At 45.6% G+C, this 25,686-nt stretch overlaps 2 protein-coding genes across 5 annotated transcripts in view; one reads left to right on the forward strand and one right to left on the reverse strand.

The window, feature by feature from the left end:
• Nucleotides 1-9,150, reverse strand: part of Wdr25 (WD repeat domain 25) — a 135,236-nt gene extending 126,086 nt beyond the window's left edge. The window contains exons 1-2 of one of the 2 annotated variants that reach the window (XM_055593009.1): nucleotides 9,064-9,150; nucleotides 4,388-5,225 (exon numbers count right to left, since the gene is read on the reverse strand). In XM_055593009.1, coding sequence (XP_055448984.1) covers nucleotides 4,388-5,197 — 810 coding nt within the window. In that variant the 5' untranslated portion in view covers nucleotides 5,198-5,225; nucleotides 9,064-9,150. Of the gene's footprint in view, nucleotides 1-4,387; nucleotides 5,226-6,921; nucleotides 6,934-9,063 lie in introns of those variants that run through there. The other variant, XM_055593010.1, reaches the window with a different exon arrangement.
• A 79-nt stretch (nucleotides 9,151-9,229) lies between these two features.
• The window catches only part of Wars1 (tryptophanyl-tRNA synthetase 1), a 33,654-nt gene continuing 17,197 nt past the window's right edge, over nucleotides 9,230-25,686 (forward strand). Inside the window, exons 1-4 of one of the 3 annotated variants that reach the window (XM_055593067.1) lie at nucleotides 9,230-9,351; nucleotides 14,532-14,705; nucleotides 20,951-21,164; nucleotides 21,946-22,054. In XM_055593067.1, coding sequence (XP_055449042.1) covers nucleotides 14,595-14,705; nucleotides 20,951-21,164; nucleotides 21,946-22,054 — 434 coding nt within the window. In that variant the 5' untranslated portion in view covers nucleotides 9,230-9,351; nucleotides 14,532-14,594. Of the gene's footprint in view, nucleotides 9,352-9,986; nucleotides 10,235-14,531; nucleotides 14,706-20,950; nucleotides 21,165-21,945; nucleotides 22,055-25,686 lie in introns of those variants that run through there. The other 2 variants (XM_055593066.1, XM_055593068.1) reach the window with 2 other exon arrangements.

Raw genomic sequence — 25,686 nt, forward strand, 5'->3', positions numbered from 1 at the left:
AGGGATGCCTACAGTGTTTGTTCAAGAAATGGGAATTTCCTGTCAGTAATGACCCAGGGTAGCCAAGCTGCGACTATGGTCTTCAGGTACAGACCAACTCCACAGGGCTCAGGTCTGCCTCCTCCCATCAGTGCAGAGTTGTGGGCACCCATGAGAACACTTCTGACCTCTCCATGAGGCAGCATCATAGGCTTAAGACGCGATAGCCATGGCAACACCTCCCACATTACTTGCTTGTGCTCCCCACATCTGCCAGGCTGCCCTCCCCTCTCTCTAGCAGCCCAGAGACATGACTGCAGTGCCCACTCTAGAACCACAGCTACCAGGGGCCATGAGCACAGGAGACACTGTGGACACAGCTCATGTAGGTATTTGTTCTACTAGAGAAGCCTGAGGCCTTGTCAAGGGCATAAAGCTTCAGGAGAGCCAGTCCGCTGTAAAGTCCCTCCACACTTTGAGTGCTGCCTCTCACCCTTAGTCCTGAGGGGCTGGGGAAGGAGTCCAGGCTGCTTCCAGGCTCATCCAAAAGGCAGAGACCTCTGCATTCAAAATTGAACAGTGCACAGGGAAATGTAGGAAGAAGGAAGGCTAGCTATAAAAGCAGCTTGTCAACTGTCTGGTTTCCAATAGGAAGGACCATCCATCTGGCTCAGTGCATCTCTTGCTCCTGACAGACTGCCCAACCCAAGACCACAGACTAGAAAAATACTGTTCATCAGTCTAGTTCTGAGCTGGGTCTTGACTGCTCAGTAGAAACTGGCCAAGCAAGAAGCAAAAACGGAAGGACCTAGAGAAGAAAGGACAAAAGAGGAAAGAAGTCCAACAATCAGGTGAGCTCAAAGACAAGAGCTATCCTGTGACCTTGAGAGCCAGCCAGACACTGCCAGGAACCTGGGCCCAACTGAAACCCTCAGACAGGATCCTTGCCCTGCTGGCCTCTGTGCATCACGCTCAGGGTAAAAAAACTGAGAGACCAGGACTCTGGGTCAGTCCAAGAAGGTCACAAGCCACCACAGGACACTGAACACTGCTCACACTGATTACATGGCCCAGCACTGCAGAAGCACCAGAGCCTGGCTCAAAGAATTGAGCAGAACACATCAGCCTTGCTGGAGCCAAGCACAGGAGTTCCTGCGTGACCTCTAAGTGTTCATCCAACACTAGCACCCACAGACATAGCTCACTGCTAAGCATTCCTTCCCTCACTTAAGAAAATGCCTCCTGGGTTGGTGGGTTGGGGCTCAAAACATAATCCGCAGATAAGTAGTTTTTGAGAATGCTTAGGAGAATGGGCTGAGGCCAGCATGAACACCTACGGGGTCCAGCTCTGCAATAGGGATTTTGTTTTTTGTGGTGGTTTTTTTGTAGTTGTGTGTGTATGTAGGTATGCATGCATGTGCAGCTAGCTTCACATGTGTTTATGTGGGCATGCATGTGAAAGTCAGAGGACAACTTTAACTGTTCTTTATTTATTTGTTTCTATTTCACATACAGCAGTGTTTCACTTGCATAAATGTCTATATGAAGGTGTCGGATACAGTTGCAGACAGTTGCAGACAGTTGTGATCTGCTATGTGGGTGCTGGGAATTGAGCCTGGATCCTCTGGAAGAGCAGCAGCCAGTGCTCTTAGCAGCTGAGCCATCACTCCAGCCCCAAGTTGTTGTTCTTCAGGCATTGTGCTGGCTAGTTTTATGTCAACTTGGCACGAGCTAGACTCATATGAAAGGAGAGAACCTCAGCTGAGAAAATGTTGCCCTAAGATATACTTGTAGGGAAGCCTGTGGGCATTTTCCTAGTCAGTGATTGATAGAGAAAGACCCAGCACATTGTGGATGGTGCCACCCCTGAGCTTGTAGTCCCGGTTTCTATAAGAAAGCAGGCTGAGCAAGCCATGAGAGCAAGGCAGTAAGAGGCCCCTCCACGGCCTCTGCATCAATTCCTGCTTCCAGGTTCCTGCCCTATCTGAGTTCCTGTCCTGACTTCCTTCAATGATGACTACTATGCAGAAGTGTAAGTCAAATAACCCTTTCCTCCCTAGCTTGTTTTTGGTGTTTCATCACAGCAATAGTAACCCTAATTTTAAGGACAGGCACCAGCACTGTTTTTTAAACTGAGTCTCTCGCCAGCCTGGACCTCACCACCTAAGCTAGGCTGGCTGGCCAGAGAACCCCAAGGACCCACCTCTCTCCACTGACCTAACACTGGTGTTTTAAGTATGACCCACCTTTTTTATGTAGATTCTGGGAATCAGGCTCAGGTCCTCGTGTTTGCAAGCCCTTTACTAACTGAACACCACCACCACCACATTATGTGCTTTTTAAAACACACTTCATGTGACACAGGTCTGAGAGTCCCTTTTTCAGACAAGACTCAGAGGGAGGCCCATTTAGGCCAGAGGCCAGCCACTGTGTGCAGGCTGCTGGAAGCCGTGTTCTTCCTAGGAGGCTGTAGTTCAGCTCAGTTAATATTTGTATTTGACCCCTAGAGCTTATTTGTTCCATATATCTCATTTATTTATTCTGATGGCCAAAAGTTGAAGCTACAGGCTGGAATTAAACATGGCTAAATTAAACATGGCTAATTAAAATTTTGCATGGCTAGGCATGGTGACACATGTCTTTCACTCAGCACTCAAAAAGCGGAGGCAAGCAGATCTCTTTGCCTTTGAGAACAGTCTGACCTATATAGAGTTCCAAGCCAGCCAGGGCTAGCCACACAATGAGAGCCTGTCTCAAAACAAAACAAAATCACACTGCACACACTGCAGATAAAAACAGATGTCTAATTTCTCTAACATCATAGGCAATAGAACATCGAACTCTTCTACCTGTTTCTCTCTCTCTCTCTCTCTCTCTCTCTCTCTCGTGTGGTGTGTGTGTGTGTGTGTGTGTGTGTGTATGTATCCCATGTCACACACACGCATGTCAGTCCTCAAGAACTTTCTACCTTGTATTTGAAATAGGTTCTCCTGGGGGCTGGAGAGATGGCTTAGCAGTTAAGAGTACTGTAGACTGTTCTTCTAGAGGACCCGGGTTCAATTCCCAGCATTCACATGAAGGCTCATAACTATCTGTAATTCTGACACCCTTACACAGACAGACAGACATGCATGCAGGCAGAACACCAATGTACATAAAACAAAAATAAATAAATAATATATATTTTTTAAAAAAATAGGGTCTCTAATGGGCCTGGAACTTTGCCAGTTGGAGCAGACTATCTGACCCCTGAACCTCCAGGAATCCAGCTGGTACATGCCACCCTGCAAGACTTTTTACTTGGATTCTAGGGATCCAAACTCAAGTCTTCATACTTGCAAAGAAAGCACTTTCCTGACCAAGCCATTTCCCCAGACTTGCTTGTTTGTTGTTGCTTGATTTTAAAATCTCCAAAGCTAGCTAAGTGTGATGGTGCATGCCCTTTAAATGAAGCACAGAGAAGGCAGAAATAGACATCTCTGTGAGTCTGGGCCCAGCCTGGTCTACATAGCAAGTTCCAAGACAGCCAAAGCTACACAGAGACCTTGCCTCAATAAATACATAAATAAATAAGTCTCCAAAACTAGATTATCAAAACTCAAGTGCTGATCATGCCTCACCAAGACTCAAGGAGGAAACAAGAAGAGGCATCAGATCCTATCAGCAAAAGATTGAAAGAGATGATACTTGGTACTGTGGCCTGTGGAGAGATGTGACTCTTACACTGCGCCCATTCTTGAGTAGGGGCTATAAGCATGATAACCAAGCCTGGACTACTTTGGGGCACCTTCTCTAAATAAATACCAGGGTCTGGCAGGGACATTTATAAGTAGCAGCATGCTTACAGCAATGTAGTTCGTGGGAATATGCTACTGGAAGATGACAAAATGTCCAACAACAGTAAAGAAAATGAACTATGGCATACTTGGGTTAAAATAATGTATTATGTTGAGTGGTGGTGGTACACACTTTTAATTCCAGCACTTGGGAGACAGAGGCAAGCAGATCTCTACAAGTTCAAAGCCAGCCTGGTCTACAGAGCAAGTTCCAGGAAAAAGCAACACAGAGAACCCTGTCTCAAATTTAAAAAAAAAAAAAATATATATATATATATATATATATATATAATTTAAATATTAATATATTTATATTATATATATATAATTGCAAAATGCTTATCGTCTGGTCATACTGTAACACTGCCATGGTAGAGCAAGGGAGCACTTGGAAGAAACAGAACATCAAAGACCAAAGAGCTGAGGCTGAGCACAGAGCGCTCTCTCTCTCTGTCAAATGTACCAAAGAGAATTACAGACATTTCCAAAAGGGACTAAGTAGCCTGTGCCCACCTGCTGCCTGCCTGACCCTACTCCTAACAGCCACTGAGAATTGTTTTCCCTCATCTTACCTTGAAGGTTTTATCCATGGAAGTAGAGAGAAGCATATGGCTCTTACTAAAGACTGGACACCACTGAATGCTGTTCACAGGGCCCCTGTGGCCTCGGAGGTGGAAAAGCACTTTCGTGGGGACCGTAGTCTCTCTGTACGGACTGTTCAAATATGGCTGGATAAACTCTGACACTGTGGGAGCCACACAGAGGGGAGCTGCGGCACACTGTGAAGGGGATCCCAGGGGCTTTACATCTTTGCCCTGTCTAGCTTCTGGATTCGGTGCCTGTAGCTGCCTCAGTCTCTTGGGGATATAGGGAGCCACACAGTCCTCGCCCCTTTTCCTCTGAGAAGAGCTGGTGTTTCCAATGGTGCTTTCAACTTTGCTTTGGACATGAAGAGATGAGCTGAGGGCATCCCAGGCAGGTTTCATTGGCTTTAAGCAGGCAGCTGCCAGGGGCACATGGCTGGCTGGAGCTTGGCTCATCCACAGAGAAGGGCAGGGAGGGTGACTGGTGGGGAAGGTGGTACCAGGTTCCTTTGAGGGCCACTGTAGCCTCTGGCTGGGACAAGACCCTGGGTTACATCTCCAGAGCCGAGCCAGCGGCAGGCGTTGCTCCCCGGGGTCTTCATCTGGATCTTTATCAGGACTGCTCCCTGTGTGCTGTGCCCCCTCTTTTGTCACATCCACTGTACCAGATGCAAAACCCTTCAAAGAAAGTCTGGTCACACCAGAGGCACCATTCTTCTGGCCTGCGGCAGTCACGCTTCTGGCGGGTTCCGTCTCAGTCTCTGAGTCAGAATCATCATAGGCCACCAGCGAGGCCATGAGGACACACAAAGGTGACTTCCTAGAACTAAACAAGGTCAAGAGTCAGCAACTGTGAATGGGAGAATAGTTCTGTACTTCAGAGCAGAATGTTCTCTTGAAAGTCAAAGACTTCAAACTCCGCCAACACAAACACATAAAGAACAAAGGTTTCATTTTCAAAAGAGCTAAAAAAAAAAAAAATTTAGATATCTCAACATAAAGAAATGATGTTTGGGGCAGGAGAGATGGCTCAGTGATTAACAGAATGCAGTGCTTTTCCAGAGGATCCAAATTCAGTTTCCCGCCTACCTTGGGTAACTCACAACCAATAGTAGCTCTAGTTTCTGAGGATTCAACAGGATTCCTGACCTTTATGACTACCTGAACTAATGTACGCATACCCACACACCAACAATATATGTACACACATAATTAAAAATAGAAAGCATACCTTTTGGGTTTGTTTTTGGTTGGCTGGTTTGGTATGGTTTGGTTTCTCAAGACAGGTTTCTCTATGTAACAGCTCTTGCTTCCTGGATCTCATTTTGTAGACCAGGCTGACCTCAAACTCACAGAGATCCACCTGCCTCTGCTTCTGCCTCTGCCTCTGGAGTAATAGGATTAAAGGTATGTACTACCATACCCAGCCTGAAAGCATACCTTTTTTTAAAAAGAGGAAAAGTAAAAAATAAATGATGTTTGGACCAGCAAGATGACTCAGTAGATTAAAGGTGCTTGCTTGCCAAACCTGAAGACCGGAGTTTGAGCCCTGGAACCTACATGGTGGAAAGAGAAAACCAACTCATAAAAGTTGTCCTCTGACCTCAACAAGTGTGCTTTGACATGCATGCCCTCATCCCATCACATAAATAAATAAATATTTTTAAAAGGAAATGATCTTTGGGGAGATACATATGCTAACCCAAATTTAAATGTTAAAGAATATATAAAAACCTCGGTAATATTTAAAAATAAATGAATTTCCTATTCAGTAGACATAATTAGTTAGAATACATAAAAAATAAAGTCCAGTACAGGCCTTCTCTGTGTAGCTATGGCTGTCCTGGAACTTGCTTTGTAGACCAGGCTGGCCTTAAACTTACAGAGACCTGCCTGCCTTTGCTTCTCAAGTTCTGGGGTTAAAGGCATACACTACCACTACCTGGCTGAACATACAATTTTTTTAAATAGAAACCTGTATGGGATATTTGGGATGAAGCTTGCTGACAGAACTCTTAACACATGCAGGGTTAACACATGCAGAGTTCTAGGTTTGCCCCTCAGCACTGCAAAGCAGAAGAGAAGGAGAAGAAAAAAGTAGAAGAAGAGGAAGACAACAACAATGGGCTAGGTATGGTGGCACCCACCTGTGAGCCCAACACTCGTGAGACTGAGGCAGGAGTGTTATGAATTCAGTGTCACTCTAGGATGCATAGCAAGACCCTGTCTTTAAAAACATACTTCTGGAGAAGTACAGCAACAGCAGAGCACCTACCTGGCATGCACAAAGCCCAGGGTTGGGTCCTCAGGCACCAGTCTACCCAAGTATGGCAAAAGGAATTCTGATCATGCCATCCAAATTTGTTTGTTTCACCCCAAATACACAGGTTCAAGAAGTACTGGATTTCATTTAAAGATTCTTCCTGGAATTCTGAGCCATCATCACAAATTATTATCAGCTAGTTCTCAGTAAGAGATGCTTTGAGGGCTGGAGAGATGGCTCAGAGGTTAAGAACACTCACCTTCCTAAAGGTCCTGAGTTCAATTCCCAGCAACCACATGGTGGCTCATATCCATCTATAGGAAGATCTGCTGTGAAGGCAGAATGTTGTATAAATAATAAAAATCTTAAAGAGAGAGAGAGAGAGAGAGATGCTTGGATCTAGAATTCAGTATTTTAATTCCATGAAGAGAACAGCCAGTACAGGCAGGAAGAAAATAAAGACGCTAAGCATATCACAGCCAGCAGAGGGCAGGGAGGGACAGGGTGCAAGCCCGGGCCATGGACCAGCTTGCTCTTGTATTTATTTGTATGTGTACTGTGTGAATGTACCCATACGTAAGGGCATGTGCAAACCTGTGCTCCTATATACAAGAGGCACAGAAAATGGAATCCTGTGTCCTCTTCTCACTTTCCACCCATTTCTTTGAGGTATGGTTTCCCTGTCCCTGTCTGCTTAGGGGCTGGGTTACAGGCAAGTGTGTAATGCCTGGCTTGTTAGAGGGGTGCTGAGATCTGAACTTTGGTCCTCATGATTTCAAAGTAAGTGCTCTTAACAGGTACCTCTCTAGCCCCATTCTGTTAAGACAAAGTCTCACTCTGTAATCCAGGGTAGTCTATTCTACAATCTTCCTGCTTCAGCCTTCTGAGTGCTGGGATTACAGGTAAACATCACGATGCCAGGTCATACACTGGGTTGCAACATCCCACCCAAGCCCATATCTATCTCCTAATGACATTATTCATCTAAGAACTCTACTGCCATACAAGTCTGTTGTCATTCAATGTCTGTAATTACCGTTCCCACCAGCAGCTGAACCCAGGCAAGTAACAACATCCACATTTAAAGTCACGATCTAAAAAGAACTTCTAAAACTAGCCATCCACTCTCCAACCAAACTAAGATCACACTGAGGACTAATTACACACAAACAGAACCATGCTCTACAAATAATTTGATCTTTACATATTCAGCAGGGATCTGAGGCCAATCTCCTGGTTCCTCAAATGGAACCCATCAGATTCTCACCACCGGGCTACATAAAGCTCAATTACAAGCCGGGAATTTACAGCCACACAGTTACCTGCAAGGTGGACTCACAGAGAGGCCTAAGGCAGATCAGAGCATAGTGTGGCCCCTCAGCTCCACCCAGCACGTTGGCATGACTGCAAGAACCTAGATGCCTGATGCACACTGCACCACATGGACATTTCATTCACGCACTCAACATCTGCCACAGCAGGCAAAACAGTAAATGATGCCCTTTACTCAGCACTCTCAAGCCATAGGGAGACATATACATCCATTAGTGACCCAGATGTCATGGCATGTGAACTCAAAAGGAGAAAAGGAAACTCGAGTAGGGCAGCTGGGCCCAGGACTTCATCTTTTCATGGAGCGGACAGGCCTCGGTGGAGACTTATACCTGTGTGACACTCTGGACAGGTTGAGTGAACCAAGGTGATCACAGTGCTGAGACTAAACAACAGAACCAATGACAATCGGGAGGAGTCAAGCATGATTCAGGAAAACATGATTCAGGAAGCCGGCTGAGAGCTGAGGGGAATGCTCACAATTTAGGAGGTGATGGTTACAACTTGATAAAAATGCCTTGGGAAAGGAGGGCATGATGAAACCAACAGGAAGAGGCTAAATGGGGAAAACGGTAATAGGACTGAAGGAAAAAAAACAAAAACAAAACTAAAGGGGGCACAGATATGTAGGGCAGGTTTTTTACGTGTTTTTCTCACTGTTCAAGAATCCTCAATCTAGTCGTATTTGTAAACTACAAGTTGGTGGGACAGGGGGCTAAGGAAGTTAAGAAAGACAGGATTTTTCCCGTTCAACAAACAAATCCTAGTTTCCTACTCTGTGTTTAGCTCTATGCTGGATCTGACGTGGGCAGAAATTAAAACACGGGATCTTGCCCCGGAGGCTACAGATCCACGAAGGGAAACAAAAAGATAACACCAGACCCGGGTTTTGAAGGATGAAGAAGTTAGCCAAGCTGTCAACAGTAATGGATAAAGAGTTCAGAGCACAGCACTCTAGGGAGAAACGGGAAGAAAAGGAAGGCGAGCGGCGAACTGTGCCCTGCGCTAAGAAGACAGAAGCACTCCGCCGCCAGGTCCCGGCCCCCTCCCGCCCCGGCCCGCCGCTCACCACACACACGGAAGCGCTCAGTACACCCCTACAGCGGTCCGGCCAGAACTCGGGCCACCCAGTCGCGTTCCACCACGAAGCCGGGGACCTCAGCCAATCAGATACGTGCTCTGCTCCGCCCCTGGATGGACAGCCAATGGCGTTATGCCAGGACCGGAAGTTGTTCCGGTCGGATGGTGTTTCCACGGACGCCCAGGAGGTACCAGTAGCTGAGCCCACGGTGCTGACTGGTGTGGCTGGAGGGGGCCGGCTGAGTGAGAAGAGGGTGGCCACTGCGCCGGGAGCGAGGTAGGGACGCCAAGGTGGCGCCAGGGCCTTGGGCTGCTTCCCAAGCGCCGAGCCCAGAGGGTCCAGCTCTGAACCAGGCTCGCTGTTAGCTAGGCACCAGCACCGCGTGGGGAGAGGAGGCTGCGGCGGCGGCGCCGCCCACCCAGCCTGTCATCGTTTCCTACCGCCTGGGCTTTGCCCTGTAGGATCGCCAGCAGTCCCCTCCACGAAGTGTTAAGAAAGCGCATTTCATAGATGAGAAATCCGAGGGAGAAACAGAGAAGTAACGCTGCTTGCCCAGGTTTCATAGCAAGCTTACTATACCCAACATTAAAAGCTGGTGCTCTGTGAGCTCGGAGTTCCTATCTTTCCGCTGCAGTGCACCACTTCAGAGCAGAACTGCCTCAGGGAATGTACAGGCTGACCTGCCCGCCCCTTCTGTCGCCACACTACAAACAGTTGCAATGATGTTGTGGGCGTGGGGGCAGGAAAGGAAGAGGGTGGGGAGGTCACATGGCGGTCAGCCTGAAGAAAGGGACAGCTGATGCAATGGCAAGTAGCTCTGGCATCTTGAGAGTTTGATTGGTCTGAACTTCCCCCTCTTTTCTCCTCCTCCTCCCCCAGCCCAAGCAGCCACTGACTGGACTTGCTAATTAAGGAAGCTGGCCAAGTGGCTAAACTGTTTCTGATAACCTGAGTGATTTCTAAGAAACCTCTCAATGAAGGAAACTGAAAGGGTGGGGAAGGCAGGAAAGCAAGACAATAGACTTATAAAAAAAAAAAAAAAAGAGAGAAACTGAAAGGGGGAAAAAAAGAGAGTATTAAAGACCTCCACCCTGGCTGGGCATTCTCATCTGCTCAAAAGTCCAGTGTGACCAGAGACCTCAGACTCCATAGAGCCTGGGTACGTATTGCCTTCTTGGCTAGGCTTGAAGCTTGTTTTCTGTTGTTGTAGTGGGTTGGTTGGTTGGTTGTTTTGTTTTGTTTTGTTTTTACCTACCTTATATGAAAGTGATGAAGAATTGAGGAGGGCCTGTGTGAGGATTGGGATATTGTGCATTTATTTCATCTATTTGACCCAAGTTCGGGTGATGCCCTGGTTTTGAGGAGTAGATACAGTGGATGCCCAGTAGCCAGTTTGCATTCAGAGCTTGCCCTTCAGCCTCTTCAGAGCCCGGATCTCTAATGTCTTTGTAAATCAGTGTCTTTCTCTTTTCAGGTAGCGCTCACGGGGCTGTTCTTGTAGTTTGGTTGTTAGAAGGCTTACTTCGCATGTTCTGGGCTCCCGGTTCAATCCCCAATGCCTTTGGAGGGAAAATAGCTGTCATTAGGCAGACCGTCCTCCAACCCTGAGTTTAGCAGTGTAATGAACTGCTTGTTCTAAAGACGTTTTGTCTTCTGGGACCATGTCATTCTGAAGCTCTTGTTCCCTACTCTTTGAGGCCACATTCCCAAGGTATCTAGAAACTTTCCTAGGCCACCCTCTTCCCAAGCTGCCCTCCTTCCTCCCTCAGGCTGCAGATTCTGTGGGTCCTATTCTGTGGTTTTGTCCTTCTCATTCCTTTCTGCTCACGTTGTAATGTGCCCAATGTCTTTAAGAGCCCACTGTGTTCATCCAGAACAGTGGCATCTTTCCAAATGATCCATAGAAGCAGAGTTCCTGTTAGGGTGGAGGAGCCCTTGTAGGTTTCTCATCAAAGGCTTGCTGTGGTTGCTCTGGACTAGGCAGTTTGACTTTTTACAATCCCAGTACTTTTGTTACACTGATAATAGATTACTTCCTGGTTATATCCTCTTTCTTTCTCCATATTGCATTAGTTGTATAAAATATTGGCTCATCTGGAGTTGATGTTGTAAGTCCTCAAGACAGTGGTCCTTAACCTTTTGGCAACCTGGACTTTTCCATAAAGATGGTGAACGTGAGCACTCCTTAAACCCTCAGACATCCAACAAATGTTGCAAATGTTGATGTACTTTAAGAGGCTCAAGAACTCAGGGCTAAAGCCTCTGAAGTTAGGCTTAATTCTAAAAGTTAACAGGCAGACTTACAGGAGGATGGGGAGAACACTTCACACAATACACAGGTAAGTGTGTAACTACATGAAGTAAAGAAGACGGTAACTGTTTTCTTTGTCTCAACCATTCCTAGAACATTCACTCCAGAAATTGCCTCTCACTCTCTTGATCACCCTCATTCTCTCCCTCATGCACTTACACACACACACACACACACACACACACACACACACACACACACAGATTTAAGTTGTGACCATGAATGATCAAGAGATATCTAATTTAGTTTATATGCCTCTTCCAAGTCAGAATTCTAATACTTAAAGAGGTAGGTATTCTCCTACAACATGGAACCTGAATCCAGATCTGGTTCCCTAACTGATACACCAGCTACCAGCCCTTTTACAGTGTGAAGCAAGACTAGCTGGCCCAGGCTCTGTAGTAATTGTAACCACAGCTGATTGCAATCTTTGCAGAGCCCCACATTTGTGGAGGAGCAGGGTAAACAAAGAGAAGCTCCAGGATAACTGCAACAGGGCAGCTGTCATGGTGGGCAAAGAAACCGAACTACAGCTCTAAGACCTGGGGGAGGCTCAGGTGGTCTGCCTGGCTCTCCCAGATCTCAGAGAAGAGAGTGTGACTCGGTGCCAGAGCATTACCCTAGAAGTAGCCTTAGTCCTGACTGACTCAGCTATCAAGTAGACAAACACTGGTATTTTTATGTTTGCTGTATTTGAGGGTTTTTTTAAGGGCAAGGTGATGACAGGGTCTTACTGTATAACCCCAGGCTGACATTAAACCCACTAACTCACTCTCTGTAGCCCAGGCTAACCTAAAATTTACCACAGTCCTCCTATTCAGCTAGAATTAGAGATGTATGTCACCATACCCATCAAAACCCGCAACTAACAAATATAATGTAAGGGACCAGCCTAGAGGAAAAGGTTAATTAATGATTTAGGAAAGTCATTCATAGCAGATACTAGAAATACACGGACATAAAGCTGACCCACACCCTCACCGTAATTAAGATTAAACTAACTCAGCAGTCAAGGAAGTGCCACAACAAAGGTAGGACAAGAATGTTCCAGGGTCACTGGGTGAGAGTGGTCTCTTGCTACAGGGACCGGGAAGAGCAGAGGCCAAAGGAGGAGGAGATACCCTGACCAAGAGGATCATCTATGACTGAGATGACTGAGATGGGCCCTGACATGAGAGCCTGACTTAGGCTTTGGGTTTGAACCTCAGGCAGATTCTTGTGGCTCCCCTGAGCTAACAGGATATACAGTTAGAGCTTCTTCCAAGACACTGGAAATTCCAGACTGGTTATCACAGTAGTAATTTTTATTGCATTCATTATTATCATCTGATCCAAGCAAATATACTCACAGAAAAGCAGTTTCTTCTTACTCCCTGGCTTCCACATTTCCTCCTCCCTGGGCCACAGGGCCTTACTATCCAAGTCAGTCTCTCAGCAGAATTCCCTTTCTGGGAATCAGGTGGGATGATTCCCAATGGCTGTTGCCCCATCCTTTTGAGGTATTATGAGTGCTTTAACTTATATGAAAATGGTGGTATTAAGGAAATTCAACAAGTGGATAAATACCAACAAATGGCATCTCCACTGTGCATCTGACTCTTGAGAGGTAGGTAGGTGGGGGACAGTGGCTGAGACCACTGTTCTAGCTTGTGTCTATCGGTTCTGTAGCAGTTTCCCCCAGGTGAAACCTTCCATCTTGCAGGAAGGCTTGTTATGGCACAGGATGTTGACAGGGAATAAAGGCCCTATCCTACAGGAGGGAAGCTCATTAAACTGAGAAAGTAAACAACTTATAGCTTCAGGAAATCCCAGAAACTAACTAGATTCCCTAGGTTCCTCCCCACCCCCAAGCTTGCATCATCAATAAGGACTGCTGAGAGAGCCTCTCCCAGGACCCAAGCTGGCCAGCAGAGGCTCAGAGCACCTGAGTGGCCTGCAGGCTGTGCAGTGCACTTCAGGTGACTAGCTTCTGTGAGCCATCACCCCTGCTCGGTGGACCTTGATGGTACAGCTGCCTTTGCATCACCCACCCAGTAAAACTCATTGGTTCAAAGTGGGGTAGGGGGTTCAGAGGAACACAACACTGACTGGCTCACCACCTTGGACTTTGGTGGTAGCTGTACTCATCAGAGGTGAGGAGACATTTGTTCGTGTCTCCTCAAGAATACTGTCACACAGCACACTCCTCTGCGACCACACACTTCTCTATCTATGAGATGGGGAAGACAGATCTGTCACAAGACTCTGGTGAGGCACAGGTGATTTGGTGCATAGAGGAACTTAGACCAAGGTGCCAGGTCAGGGTGCGCAGAGTGCTCCAGCCACCAGCTGCGTCTCCTCTGAGGTAAGTCATGTGACACTGAGTTGGGTGGATCCCTCAAGCCCTCACTCCCAAGCCCAGGAATAACAAGACTGGAGTGCACTTGCATCTTCCAGTCTGCGGCCTGGTCCTGTGTCAGTTTTTTTCTCTCTGGTTTATATAACAGCCCTTGAGGTAAGTTAAAAAGTTCCTAGAGTTGCCTTTTTATGGATCAGGAAGTGACTGACCCAACAGGATTCCAGGTAGTCCAGTCCCCATCCTTTCCAGAGAGTGACTGGTAGACAGAAGGTGTAGGCACACCTTCCCAGCCTAGAGAGGTAGCATGTAACAGCAAGCTCATGACCTTAGCAGTCTAGAACTCACAACAGAGAGGGCCTCCACCTGGAGCTTGTTGTGGCCAGCTGGAGGCTGTTGTGGCTTTACTGTGATCTTTATGTCTACAAAGGCCTGACAGTTTGCTCCCAGGGCAGGAAAGCTAAAGAACAAATAAGACTTTACAAAGTGTCTTTTGGTCTGGTGAATGTAACCTTACTAAAGTGTGTTGTTTTTCCCAAGCAACATGTATTCCTCTCTTCGGAGCACTAGATGGGAGCAAAGACATCACCCTATGCCAACTTACTGCTTATGAAGAAGCTATAAGGTCTTTTTCATGACCCCAAATTTCTCCTCATTGCCTTACATTAACATCCCATGACCCAGTTCTCTGTTACAGTTCAGTTACCACGCTTTTCTGAAAGAAAGGTTGAGTACTGGGAAGAAAACACAGGTTTAGCAATCTGCTCATGGCTCCCCACCCTCATCTCCCATTTCATTTTTTCTCCACAGAGTCTTGTCTCAACTGCTGAACACACCTACTCACTAGTCAGCTGCAGGCCTCAGTCCTAGAAGATGGCAGACATGCCCAGTGGTGAGCCCTGCACCTCTCCACTGGAGCTGTTCAACAGCATAGCTGCTCAAGGGGAGCGCGTGAGGTCCCTCAAAGCTGGAAATGCACCAAAAGTAGGTGATTCCATGGACTGTCCGATACATGCACCTGAGCTCCACACCTGCACAGCTGTCTGATCATAGTCTGTTAAGTTCAGTGTCCTTATGCCTGCACCTCAGAGGCCTTTGTATTGTGGGGAATTGGCCTCCTGATCCTCAAATATGCCAGAATTCATGGATGTCCAAGTCCTTCACATAAAGCAGCATAGGATTCACATATGATCTGCCCTGTGCTTGAGACCATGTTAGTAATACTGTGAGTTGTGTGTAAATAGTTGTGATGCTCTATGGGGTGTTTTGGTTGGTTGATTTGGTCTTTTTAGGTTTTTTGTTTGTTTTGTGTCTTTAGAGGGTGTATTAGTTACTTTTTTTTATCTGTTACTGTAACATTGTGAGACAGAAGCAACTTAAGGAAAAGTGTTTTAGTTTTAAGTTTGAGGTTATGGTCCATCATGACAGGGACAGCATAGAGGCAGGTGTGTAAGGCAGCTGCTCACATTAGCTCACTTGTCAGGAGGTGGAGATGAATGTTTGTGTTCAACCCTCTTTCTCGATTAAGTGATGCCACCTGCATTTAGGGTGTGTCTTCCCATCTTGATTAGCCCTATCTAGAAACTGCCTTTTAGACATGTCCAGAAGTTTATTTTCTGGGCACTTCTAGATCCTGTAAGTTGACAGTGAATAAAGTGACAAAATGGAAATCCGTACATACTCAATACAAATGAAAATTTTTTGTACTTAACATTTTCTGTCCTGTGTTAGTTGAACCCAAGGATACAGAACTTACAGCTGTAAAGACCCCAACATCCCCAATGTCTTTCAGCCTGTTCTCCCCAGTTCTGCTCATGTACAGATATTTTCAGTTCTTGCAGTTGATTCTTTGTACAGGTTTATACTGTGTCCCTCCTTTCTTAATTTCAGGCCTAGGGCTGTGGCTTTGGCCATAAGGGATTCTTGCTTTCACTCATACTTTCCAGCTCCTAGGATGTATGGCAGTTCTAGTTAGGGCATTATTAGCACAAGCATTATTACACTATGTAAACACAGCTGAACCATCAAGTATAGCATGAGTTCTTTTCCTTTCCCTCCCTCCTTTTGTTTTCTCGGGGGTTAATGTTTGCCTTAATTTCTGTTTGCCTGGTCTTTTCTGTCTCATCATGCCATCAGGCACCACATAACACCATCCAGTCAAAGACACCAGGGTCCAATAGGTTGTCAGCGCAGTCAGCGCTGGCTTTTCGAGTAAGTTAATTTTGTATAGTGTTAGCTTTTGTTTCCTGTTGGAGAGGGCTGCTGTTCTTTCCTCTGGGTGGGGCTGTTCATTTGTTTCTGGACAATGGAAAGTGGCACATGACTAAGGAAGTGTTCTACCACTGTCTTAGCTGCTTTTCTCATTTCTGTAGCCAGATAGCTGACCCAGAACATTAACTTCAGAGAGGAAGTTTCTTTTATCTTCCCATTTGAGGATGCAGTCCCTCATGGTGGGAGATGCTGAGACCCCAGCTCATGGGGTGGGTCTGCCCACGTTCTACGTGGGTCTTCCCTCACCGAATAGACCACTGTGGAAATATTTTCACAGACATACCCAGAAGTGTCATCTGCGTGAGTCCAAGCAGGTGACAGTAAGGACTAACTGTCACAGCCTTGAGGCCAGATATCCAGGCCTGTTCTGGATATGCTGTTCTGAATGCCTACTTACTAAATAACAGTAAGATTTGTGCCGTACTACCTTGGCAGAAACCCCCTATGCCCCATGTTTGCCCAGTCTCTAGACTGCATCAACAAGTCACATCAATCAGGTAGTGGGCCTGTACCATCTAGGTTAGTGCACAGACAGGGTTGATGCTTAATGACAGGTTCCTCAGACTCTGTCCCCACTGTTAAGCAGTGTAGGGCTATCATGGCTCTGCCCTGTTTGTTGAATCTCAACACACAGCAGCTACTGTGTAAAAGCAATTTCTTGGGCAGTCTTGCAGAACCTCTGCCAATTTCCCTTTAGACTGCTGGGTCTTCATGTTATATTTTATCTCTGCTTTACTCTCTTTGGATAAAATAAATCTTCTAATTAAAAAAAAAAAGTTCTGCAAAGGAAAAAAAAAAACATGATAAGCTCAGTATCCAAGTGGGTTCCCTAGTAAGGGGGACAGGAATTGTCTCTGACATGAACTCATGAGCTTCTCCTCCCCCCCTGAGGGAGGAGCAGCCTTGCTAGGCCACAGATAAGGACATTGCAACCATCCTGAAGATACCTGATAAGCTAGGGCCAGACGAAAGGAGAGAAGGACACCCCCTCTCAGTGGACTCGGAAGGGGGCAGGGAGGAGATGAGGGAGGGAGGGGAGGATTGGAAAGGAAAGAGGGAAAGGGCTACAGCTGGGATACAAGTGAATGTATAAAATGATTTAAAAATAAAAAAATATTTAAAAAAAAAAAAAAAAGGAAAAAACCTGAGTTGCATGCCTGAAAGTATATTTATCTTCCCTAAGGTTTGATAGATAGCTAAGCTGGGTATGGAGTTCTGAAATGGAAGCAATTTTTCCCTAGAATTCTGTTCTTTGTTTCATTTTGTCTGACACAGAGTTCTGTGTAGCCCTGCCTTGCCTCATCCTACTATGGCAAGGATAACCATGAACTTCTTATCTTCCTGCCTCTGCCTCTGCCTCCCAGTTGCTGACATTAAAGTGATGGAAAACCATACCCAGTTTCCCTTGGGATACTGTCACTGTGGCTCATCATTGTTTGTCAGTACATTTTGTCTAGGGACATTGGGGCCCTTTGTGGTCCAGTGCTCTGATATTCCTGGGACCAATGGTCCTTGCAAATTTTAATTCTCAGAAGTCATATTGTTTCTGTGATCGCTTTGGTACTTTGTCTTTTCTGTTTTTAAGTCAGAAAATGCTCATCTGGTTTTCTTATCTTTTGCCTGCTGTTTTCCATTTCTTTCTGTTCTTCCAGGGCTATTTCCTCACCTTAGCCTCCCTACTGTCTTCCATTTGTCCTGTCATCTTAGACTCCCAGGCATCCTTTTGGCATGTTCCGTAGTTCCCTGAGGTAGTGATGGATGCCTTTCCTGGTGCTCTCTGCCTCCTTTTGGGCACCCATGTCTTTCAGGCGAGTTTCTTCCCTCCCACAGCACAGGTATCTCAAATATGTGCTATCTCATGCCATCTACTCAAGCCTTGAGGACAACTATCAGCTGTCATTTACTATGTGATGAGGCCATTGTCAGCTGCCACTCACAGCATGAGGAGACCTTCTCTGTATGTGGCCTCTTTCCTGGATAGCTCTCGGTCTTGTTTTGTTAGGGAATCTTTTTTCAGAGTTTCAACCTCTTTCCTTAGAGATAATATTTTCAGTGAGCTGCTGTCTGGGAGCACGAGTGGCTGCCACAGCCTCCACTAAGTGGGACAAAGTGATTGTCTCAGACTGCTCTTGGTATGCTTCCCAGCCCACTGTTGTGTGTAGCAGTTCGCTGCACATTCTGCTGTCTTCTTTCCATGGAAACTTCTGGATGGAATGGGCCCCCAGGCATGAGCTGAAGTACTTCCTGAACAGACCTGAGGCAGCTTTCCTGTTATTACCCACTTCCCTCCATCATCGATGCCTAGGTCTCGGTTTTGCACGATATGAAGTGGAGTCACTGCCCACCTAGCCAGCACTTCTCAACATTTGTTTTTCTCAGTCTATCAGTTGCCTCTGAACTTCCCACTTCTGGGTCTTGTAGCAGCCACCCTCCTCCTGTTTTCTCTGTCTTCTGGGATTGTGCCTTCTTAGGGACTTGCTGGCATATAATATAGGAGCTAGTCAGCCTGCATCTTTAATAGCAGCACTTGATGATCTTGTGTGCCGCCATTCTTAGGCCTCCATGGCTTCCTCCTCTGCTGCTTCCCATCCAGCTATCTTCTTTTTAAAACTCTGCTTATGTGCCATCCATCACCTTCAGCCCTGTAGCTTTTGCTGATCGTTGACCGGAGTACGCCATTCCATCTTAAAGGAAGTATGTGGTAAATGGTATAGAAGGGACCAAAACCTTGATTATCTAGAAAGACAGTTACTCACTGGGTGGGCTAAATGGTCTTCAGGCAAAACCCTAAAATAAATAAAAGACCCAGGTACTGATCATTTCCCCTGTACACCTACTTTGGAAGGTTAACAGTGATATTTCTGTCAGCTTAACACTAAATTCAAATAACAGCAATTTTTTTTAATTAGTACTACTTTTTTTTTTTTTTTCCACTCTCATTCTTAGACAGGGTCTCAATGTAGCCCTGACTTTTCAGGAACTCACAGAAATTCACCTGCCTCTGGTCTCATAAATGTGGCACCACTAGGATACTGGCCTTAAGTTGAGTCTCTGTGTCCTGGCCCACACTACACTGAAACAGGAAGATAGCCGGGCAAGTATGATTGTCACTTTTTTCCAGGCTACAGAAGTTCCCTGAGGAGGGACAAGGTTAAATGTTTTCTTTCAAAATCAGATTCAATAGAGTATGAATTGTCGATAGTCAGTGAAAAAAACATGCCAATTTCTGTGTACTTCAGAGCAAGGCAAGTCTGCCCACAGATAATTCTGCATATTAAACTTGTTAAACACTTATTTTATTTCCAGTGCTAAGCCTAGGACTGCTGAGACAGTGAGCAGCTACCGCATGAAGGCATTTTCTCTCTTTTGTGAACTATAGACAGGGGGTTATTGATTGTATGAGACAAACTCATTCTAATAACAAATTCTAGGTAATTTTATTGTTTGAAGCACCGATCACTACAAAGTCCTAGCCCTCTTTGGCCAGGGATCTGTGCCCAGTGAACAGCTCTCTAAATGAGGTTGGAGTCACAGTGGTTCTTCCCCAGGAAGCCGCATTTATAGTACATGCTGCATAAATTCCAAGTGGAAATATTTGTGTTTCCCTAGGCAAGCAAATTAGACTGTGTAGTCTTTGTGGTCTAATCCAGCTATGCCAATTACCAGTCTAGAGCTTGAGGGCACAGCATGATTTGATCGCCTTAATTAGGCCTGCTCTTTTAAGCTCCTGGGGTGGCCACTGTGAGTACCTAGAAAAGAAGGGTCTTCAATAGGTTTTCACAGAGCCCAAGGATACAGCTTATATTTGCTGCTGCTTTTGTTCCTTTTTTTTTTTTTCATTTTATTTCTTTTTATTATTTTTATAATAAAGTCTCGTGTACCCAGACTGGCCTCTAACTTCCTAAATAATCCGGAATACCCTAGAATTCCTGATCCTTCTACCTTCACCTCCCAACTCCCAACTACTAGAGCTATAGGAACAGTAGGTATGGAGACAGTAGAAATAGCCTGGTAACTGGCTAGATAGACAGCTTAGCAGTTAGAGGCTTTTGCTGCTCTTACAGAGGAACTAACTGGATTCAGTTCTCAGCACCCACATGGCAACTCACAAAGATAATTCCAATGTTAGGATACCTGATGCCCACTTCTGGCCTCCACAGGCACATGTAGTACACATACATACAGGCAAACACTCATACACATCAAATAAAAATAAATCTTAAAAAGAAATAACCTAATTAAGATTCCACCATCAGCTGGACATGGTAGTGCATGCCTTTAATCCCAGCACCTGCTAGACAGGCGGCAGATCTCTGTGAGTTTGAGACTAGCCTGATCTACAAAGCTAGATCCAGGACAGCCAGAGGTATACACAGAGAAACCTTGTCTTAAAGCCCCTCCCCCCCAAAAAATAGACTCCACCATCTAGTGGTGTACCTATTTCTGTGCATCCCTGGAGGCCTACATTTTTCCCTTGTGTTTATCTGCTTTCAGAACACGTATTTGAGTTGCCATCACAACTCTTCTGGCCTCTTTGGTTGGGTCTATAAATTCTCGTCTTAATCTGTGCAGGATGTATCAGTGCAGGATGCACTCTGAGCATCCTGTGAAAGGAGCTGCCACACGTGTTCTCTGGCATCGTGTTGTTTAAGGAGCTTTAGCATATTAACCTTATCATGAACAGTAGTGTGCTCTGTGTTGCTGCCAGTATCCCGTGTGGTTTGGGTCATAATCGGAGCACTGGAGTACCAAATAAAGCTGAAATAACCCTGAGCCTAGCTTCCTGCCTGTTAAGGACAGATCCCTGGCTCTCACACTTCTCAGCAGGCATTTGTCAAGGTTGTAGAATTACACAAGGTAACCTGTGAGAGTCGTTAGCACAGTGCCTGCCACCTAACTGGTCTTCAGCAGCTGTTAGTTTTGTCAGCATTTTGAGCATTCTCCATTTATCCCTTTAGGATGAGATTGATTCTGCAGTAAAGATGTTGTTGTCATTAAAAATGAGCTATAAAGCCACCATGGGCGAGGATTACAAGGCTGACTGCCCTCCAGGGAACCCAACAGCTGGGAATAATAGTGACCAAGACACCACAAAAGCCAGTGAGGATTTTGTGGACCCATGGACAGTACGGACAAGCAGTGCAAAAGGCATCGACTATGACAAGCTTATTGGTAAGTCCTCACCTTCTTCCCTCACAACAGCCTCAGTGTTTCGTAGTGTTATGTTTACTATGTCAATCCCATTAGTGTTTCCAAATGTGTGCACTTATACAAGCACTTTTAGTTGGCACAGTAATTGTGTACATTCTTCGGACAGGATGATTTTGCATACATGCACACCCTGAGTAATGACAAAATCCAGGTGTTTAGCATGTTTATTTCCACCAACAATTTTATTTCTTTGTGGAGTGAACATTCACAGTCCTCTCTGGTAGTTATTGTGAAATACACATTACATTATTGTTGGTGGTAACCTCACTGTGATCAGCCTCTCCCCATTCTCTTTCCCAGCCTTGTTTGCTCCCTAGATCCACGTAGGGTGGGATCCTGTGGTAGTTGATCTTTTGTGCATTGCTGATCTGCTTTGTCCCTTTGGATTTATCTCTATTGTTACAGAGAATAGGATTCCATTTTATTTCATAGCTGTGTTGTACTCTGGGGTAGCTGTGTGTGTGCGCACGCACACGTGTTCATGCATCAGAACTGGCAGCCAGAGTGCATTCTGGGTATGTTCCCATCACAGTCTACTCAGGCAAACAGCACTGTGACTTATGGCACATCCCTGTTTTGATGACTGGAGTCTCAGGTGTTTTGATGCAAAGATCCTTTCATTTTCTTTGAGGGGAAGGATCACAGCCCAGAGCCTAAGGAGATTTGGGTCCTTGAAACAGCTTACTAAGTCTTCTGACATCTGTGAGAGTCATCGCTTCTGTTTCCTGCTGTTTTTTTGCAGTTCAGTTTGGAAGCAGCAAAATTGAAAAAGATCTGGTAAACCGAATAGAGAGAGCCACTGGCCAGAGAGCCCACCGCTTCCTGCGCAGAGGCATCTTCTTCTCCCACAGGTCAGGGCCCTTCCTCCACTCCGGGGCCATAGGGTTGGGGGTGCTGGAGCAACTCACTGTGAATCACCCCATCCCTTTACCACCTACAAATCTTCAGCTTGTTCCCTTGTAAACAACCTCACAAGGTGAAGGTCAGTTCTTGGCAGGTAAAGTGCCGTCATATTATAGGCTGTAGCTATAAAAGGGCGCGAGAGCAGGGAGTGTTGGGTCTGGCTTCAGTAGCTCCCACCCAGTAAAAGTAGACTTCCTGAAGTCCGTATGTTCTTCCTCCCCTCATGAGTGACATCAGGAGACTTTTATAGCAGAGCCCATGGCAGAGAGTATCCCTGCCTCGGACTATAAATTCTATGTCGATAACATCAAGATTGGGCAAGTTCCAAAAGACTTCTTGCCTCCTCCATCCCACAGATTGTGCTCAGTTCATGGAACTGATGACCCGAGGTCAGGGTGTTCTGTTCTGCTTACATTTCAGGGAGCACCAGGAAAGAACATCTCTGCCCAGACATTTCACATCACATCTGCAGAGAGCTCGGCCCTGCTTAGTCCACATTCTGAACAAAATATAGTCAGTATTTTTTTTAATTGAAATTTAATTGTGAGCCAACGAGATGGGTCATCAGGTAAAGGTGCCCACTGCCAAGCGTGAATGCTATCCTCAGGACCCATGTGGTGGAAGAACTGATTCCCCACAGAGTGTCCTTTGACATTCACATGCACTCCATGGCAAGAGAACACACACAAGCGACACACAAATAAGTCAGTAAAAGGTAATTTTAAAATGTGAGGCCAGGGGTGGCCTTAATCCCAGCACTTAGGAGGCAGGAGCAGGGATTCTGTGTGAGTTTGAGGTCAGCCTGGTATACATAGAGTTTCAGAGTAGCCAGGACTACATAGAGAAATCCTATCCTGGGATGGGTGATGGGATATGGGGGGAGAGTGGAGGGGGATTGCTGAGGGCTGGCTAGATGGCTCACCCGGGAAAGCATCTGCTTCTAAACCTAACAGCCTGAGTTCAGTCCCAGGTCCCATGTGGTATGAGGAAAGAACTTATTCCCAAACATTCTCTGACCTCCACACATGGAAGCATACACACTAACACAAAAATAAACAAACAAAAATAAATATAATAAAACTATTTGTAAAGAAACTGAACTGAGCAGGGCATGATGGTGCACACCTGTAATCCCAGCACTTGGGGAGGCAGAGGCAGGTGGATCTCTGAGTTTGAGACTAGCCTGGTCTATAAAAGTGAGTCCAGGACAGCTAAGGCTACATTGAAAAACCCTGTCTTGAAAAACCAAAAAGTAAGTAAATAAGTAAAAAGAAGAAAGAAAGAAAAAGAAACAGAACTGATAAATCATAGAATTTGACTCTTTAGACCATGCTCTTCAGGAGTTTAGTTTGTATTTGCAAAGTTGTATAACCACTGCAAGTATCTAATTACAGAGCTGTTTCTCAGCCAGCAGAGAAATCTCCCTGTCAGCAGTCACTCCCTGTTTCTCCCTCCCAACACTGGGTGATGGGGCATACCTGTAACCCCAACACTGAGGAGATGGGAGCGGGAGGAACTGCAGGGTCATCCTTGAATACATAACCAGTGCAAAGGCAGCCTGGGAACCTTGAGGACCCCTTTCTGTTTCTCCAAAACAGAAAGCAAATCCAACACATTCTCAGTTAAAAATAAGAGTCTTCCATCTCCATTCTGTTTCAAGATTACTTTTATATTCTTAGCTCCTAAAATTCACTTCCATGTAAATTTTTAAATCAGCTTTTTTTAATTTTTTTCCAACAAGAAAGACTTCTGGGATTTTTTTTTTTTCCTAATTGAGAAAAACAGAAAAAAATCAATTTTATTAACAAAACAAGAAAAACACAAGGACAGACATAAAAAACAGGCTTCTGGGATTTTAATAGCGGTTTGTCAATACAAAAACATAGCTGTCACCCCTCAGGGAATTAGAGATAATTTATTCCTTAGCCAAATATGAGTGACCATAGCCCAGGGACAGATTCATTTCCCAAATACCATGTTTCACTGTGAGAACAGCTCCAGAACAAAATAACATCATGTTCCAAATGTGTTCATGGGACGCAGGTCGGTCTCTGCCCTGGGCCTCAGGTGCATTTGTAGCTTTTGGGCTGGCGGCAGCTCTAGTGGTCTCTTAGTACATTCCAAAACCATTAGCGGACAGTCACAGGGTTGTCCTGTCACAAGCTCAGGTGGGCAAGGACTGGCTATTGAGGAAGCTAACGTGGCCCATAATCTGATCCATCTGTGTGTTCACCATGCCTGGCCAGTCCGTGGGGTCTTGTGCACAGGGGGAGCTTTCTCCTGGGACATAGTATACATACTGTTCCATGTCTGTTGGCCAGTTTGGTGAATATTGTGATCTTAAAATACTGTCTTACATTTTGGGAGTTCGTTTTGTATTTTTCAGACAGGGTCTCAGCCCTAGCTGGCCTGTAACTTTGCTGTTGTTTATTCTAAGGCAAAGTCTAAGTTTTCTGGGCTAGCTTAGAGCTCACAGTCCTGCCCCGGGCTTCCAAATGCTAGTACAAGCACACACCATCACACCCAGATTCTCAATCCTTTGTGGGAGTTCTCTGAGTGATAATTTACTCTTGTGGGTTATGAAAGCACCATTCAGATGCTCTGCTGTTTTTGTTTTTTTTTTTTTTAATTGTGGGATAGGGCAGTTAGGGATGATAATGAGTGTGTGCAAGCATTGGTTCTCTCCCCTCTACCATGCGGATCAAAAGAACCGAACACCAGTCGTCAGGCTTGGGAGCAAGCACTTTTGCCCACTAAGCTATTTCACTATGTTGCTGATCGTAAAGCTTCTGACATCTCACAGCTCTGACAACCCTGTGACAGTTTTCTTCAGTGTAATAACTCAGGGAACACATTCTAAAGTTTAACAGAACCCACTACCATGTTATCTATGAACCTGGGGGTGAAAGTTGGACATCTGTACCTTCATCTCTAATAAGGCCCTTCTAGGAGGGTATGCATAAGATGGGCTTTGGCCTAGGGCCTGGCCTAGTGAGCTCTCAGGTATGGCCTGTGACCACATGAAAAGCAGCTCATGCATGGGTTTTCTCTCTCATATGCCCATTAAAAGTTAATTGAGTGAAGCCAGGTATGGTAGCACACATCTTTAATCCTAGCACTCAAGAGGCCTCAAAAGCAGGCACATGAGGCTAGCCTGGTCTATATAACAAGTTCCAAGACAGCCAGGGCTACATAGTAAGACCCAGTCTCAAAAAAAAAAAAAAAAAATTATTTGGGTGACTTGAGTGAGATGCTAAACTCTTCTTCCAAACTTCAAAAGCAGCCTTCATGGTGCAGCCCACGTCCTGTGGTATACATGTCCTAGACCTGAAGGGGACGCAGGAATGGAAGTCCCAGACTACTCTTAGCTACACAGCAAGAACCTCAGAAAAATAGGAAACAGGTAATTCAAGCCTCTAATCCTGGCACTTTGGAGATAAAACAAGGCAAATTAGGGCTCAAGGTCAGCTTCCACTACACATTGAGTTCAAGGCCAGCCTTAGCTAAATGAGAGCCTCCCCAATAAAACACATACACACACACACACACACACACACACACACACACACACACACACACA

The sequence above is a fragment of the Psammomys obesus genome, unplaced genomic scaffold (assembly GCF_907164565.1).
Source record: "Psammomys obesus unplaced genomic scaffold, mPsaObe1.curated_primary_1811, whole genome shotgun sequence".
In the NCBI taxonomy this organism is placed as follows: domain Eukaryota; kingdom Metazoa; phylum Chordata; class Mammalia; order Rodentia; family Muridae; genus Psammomys; species Psammomys obesus.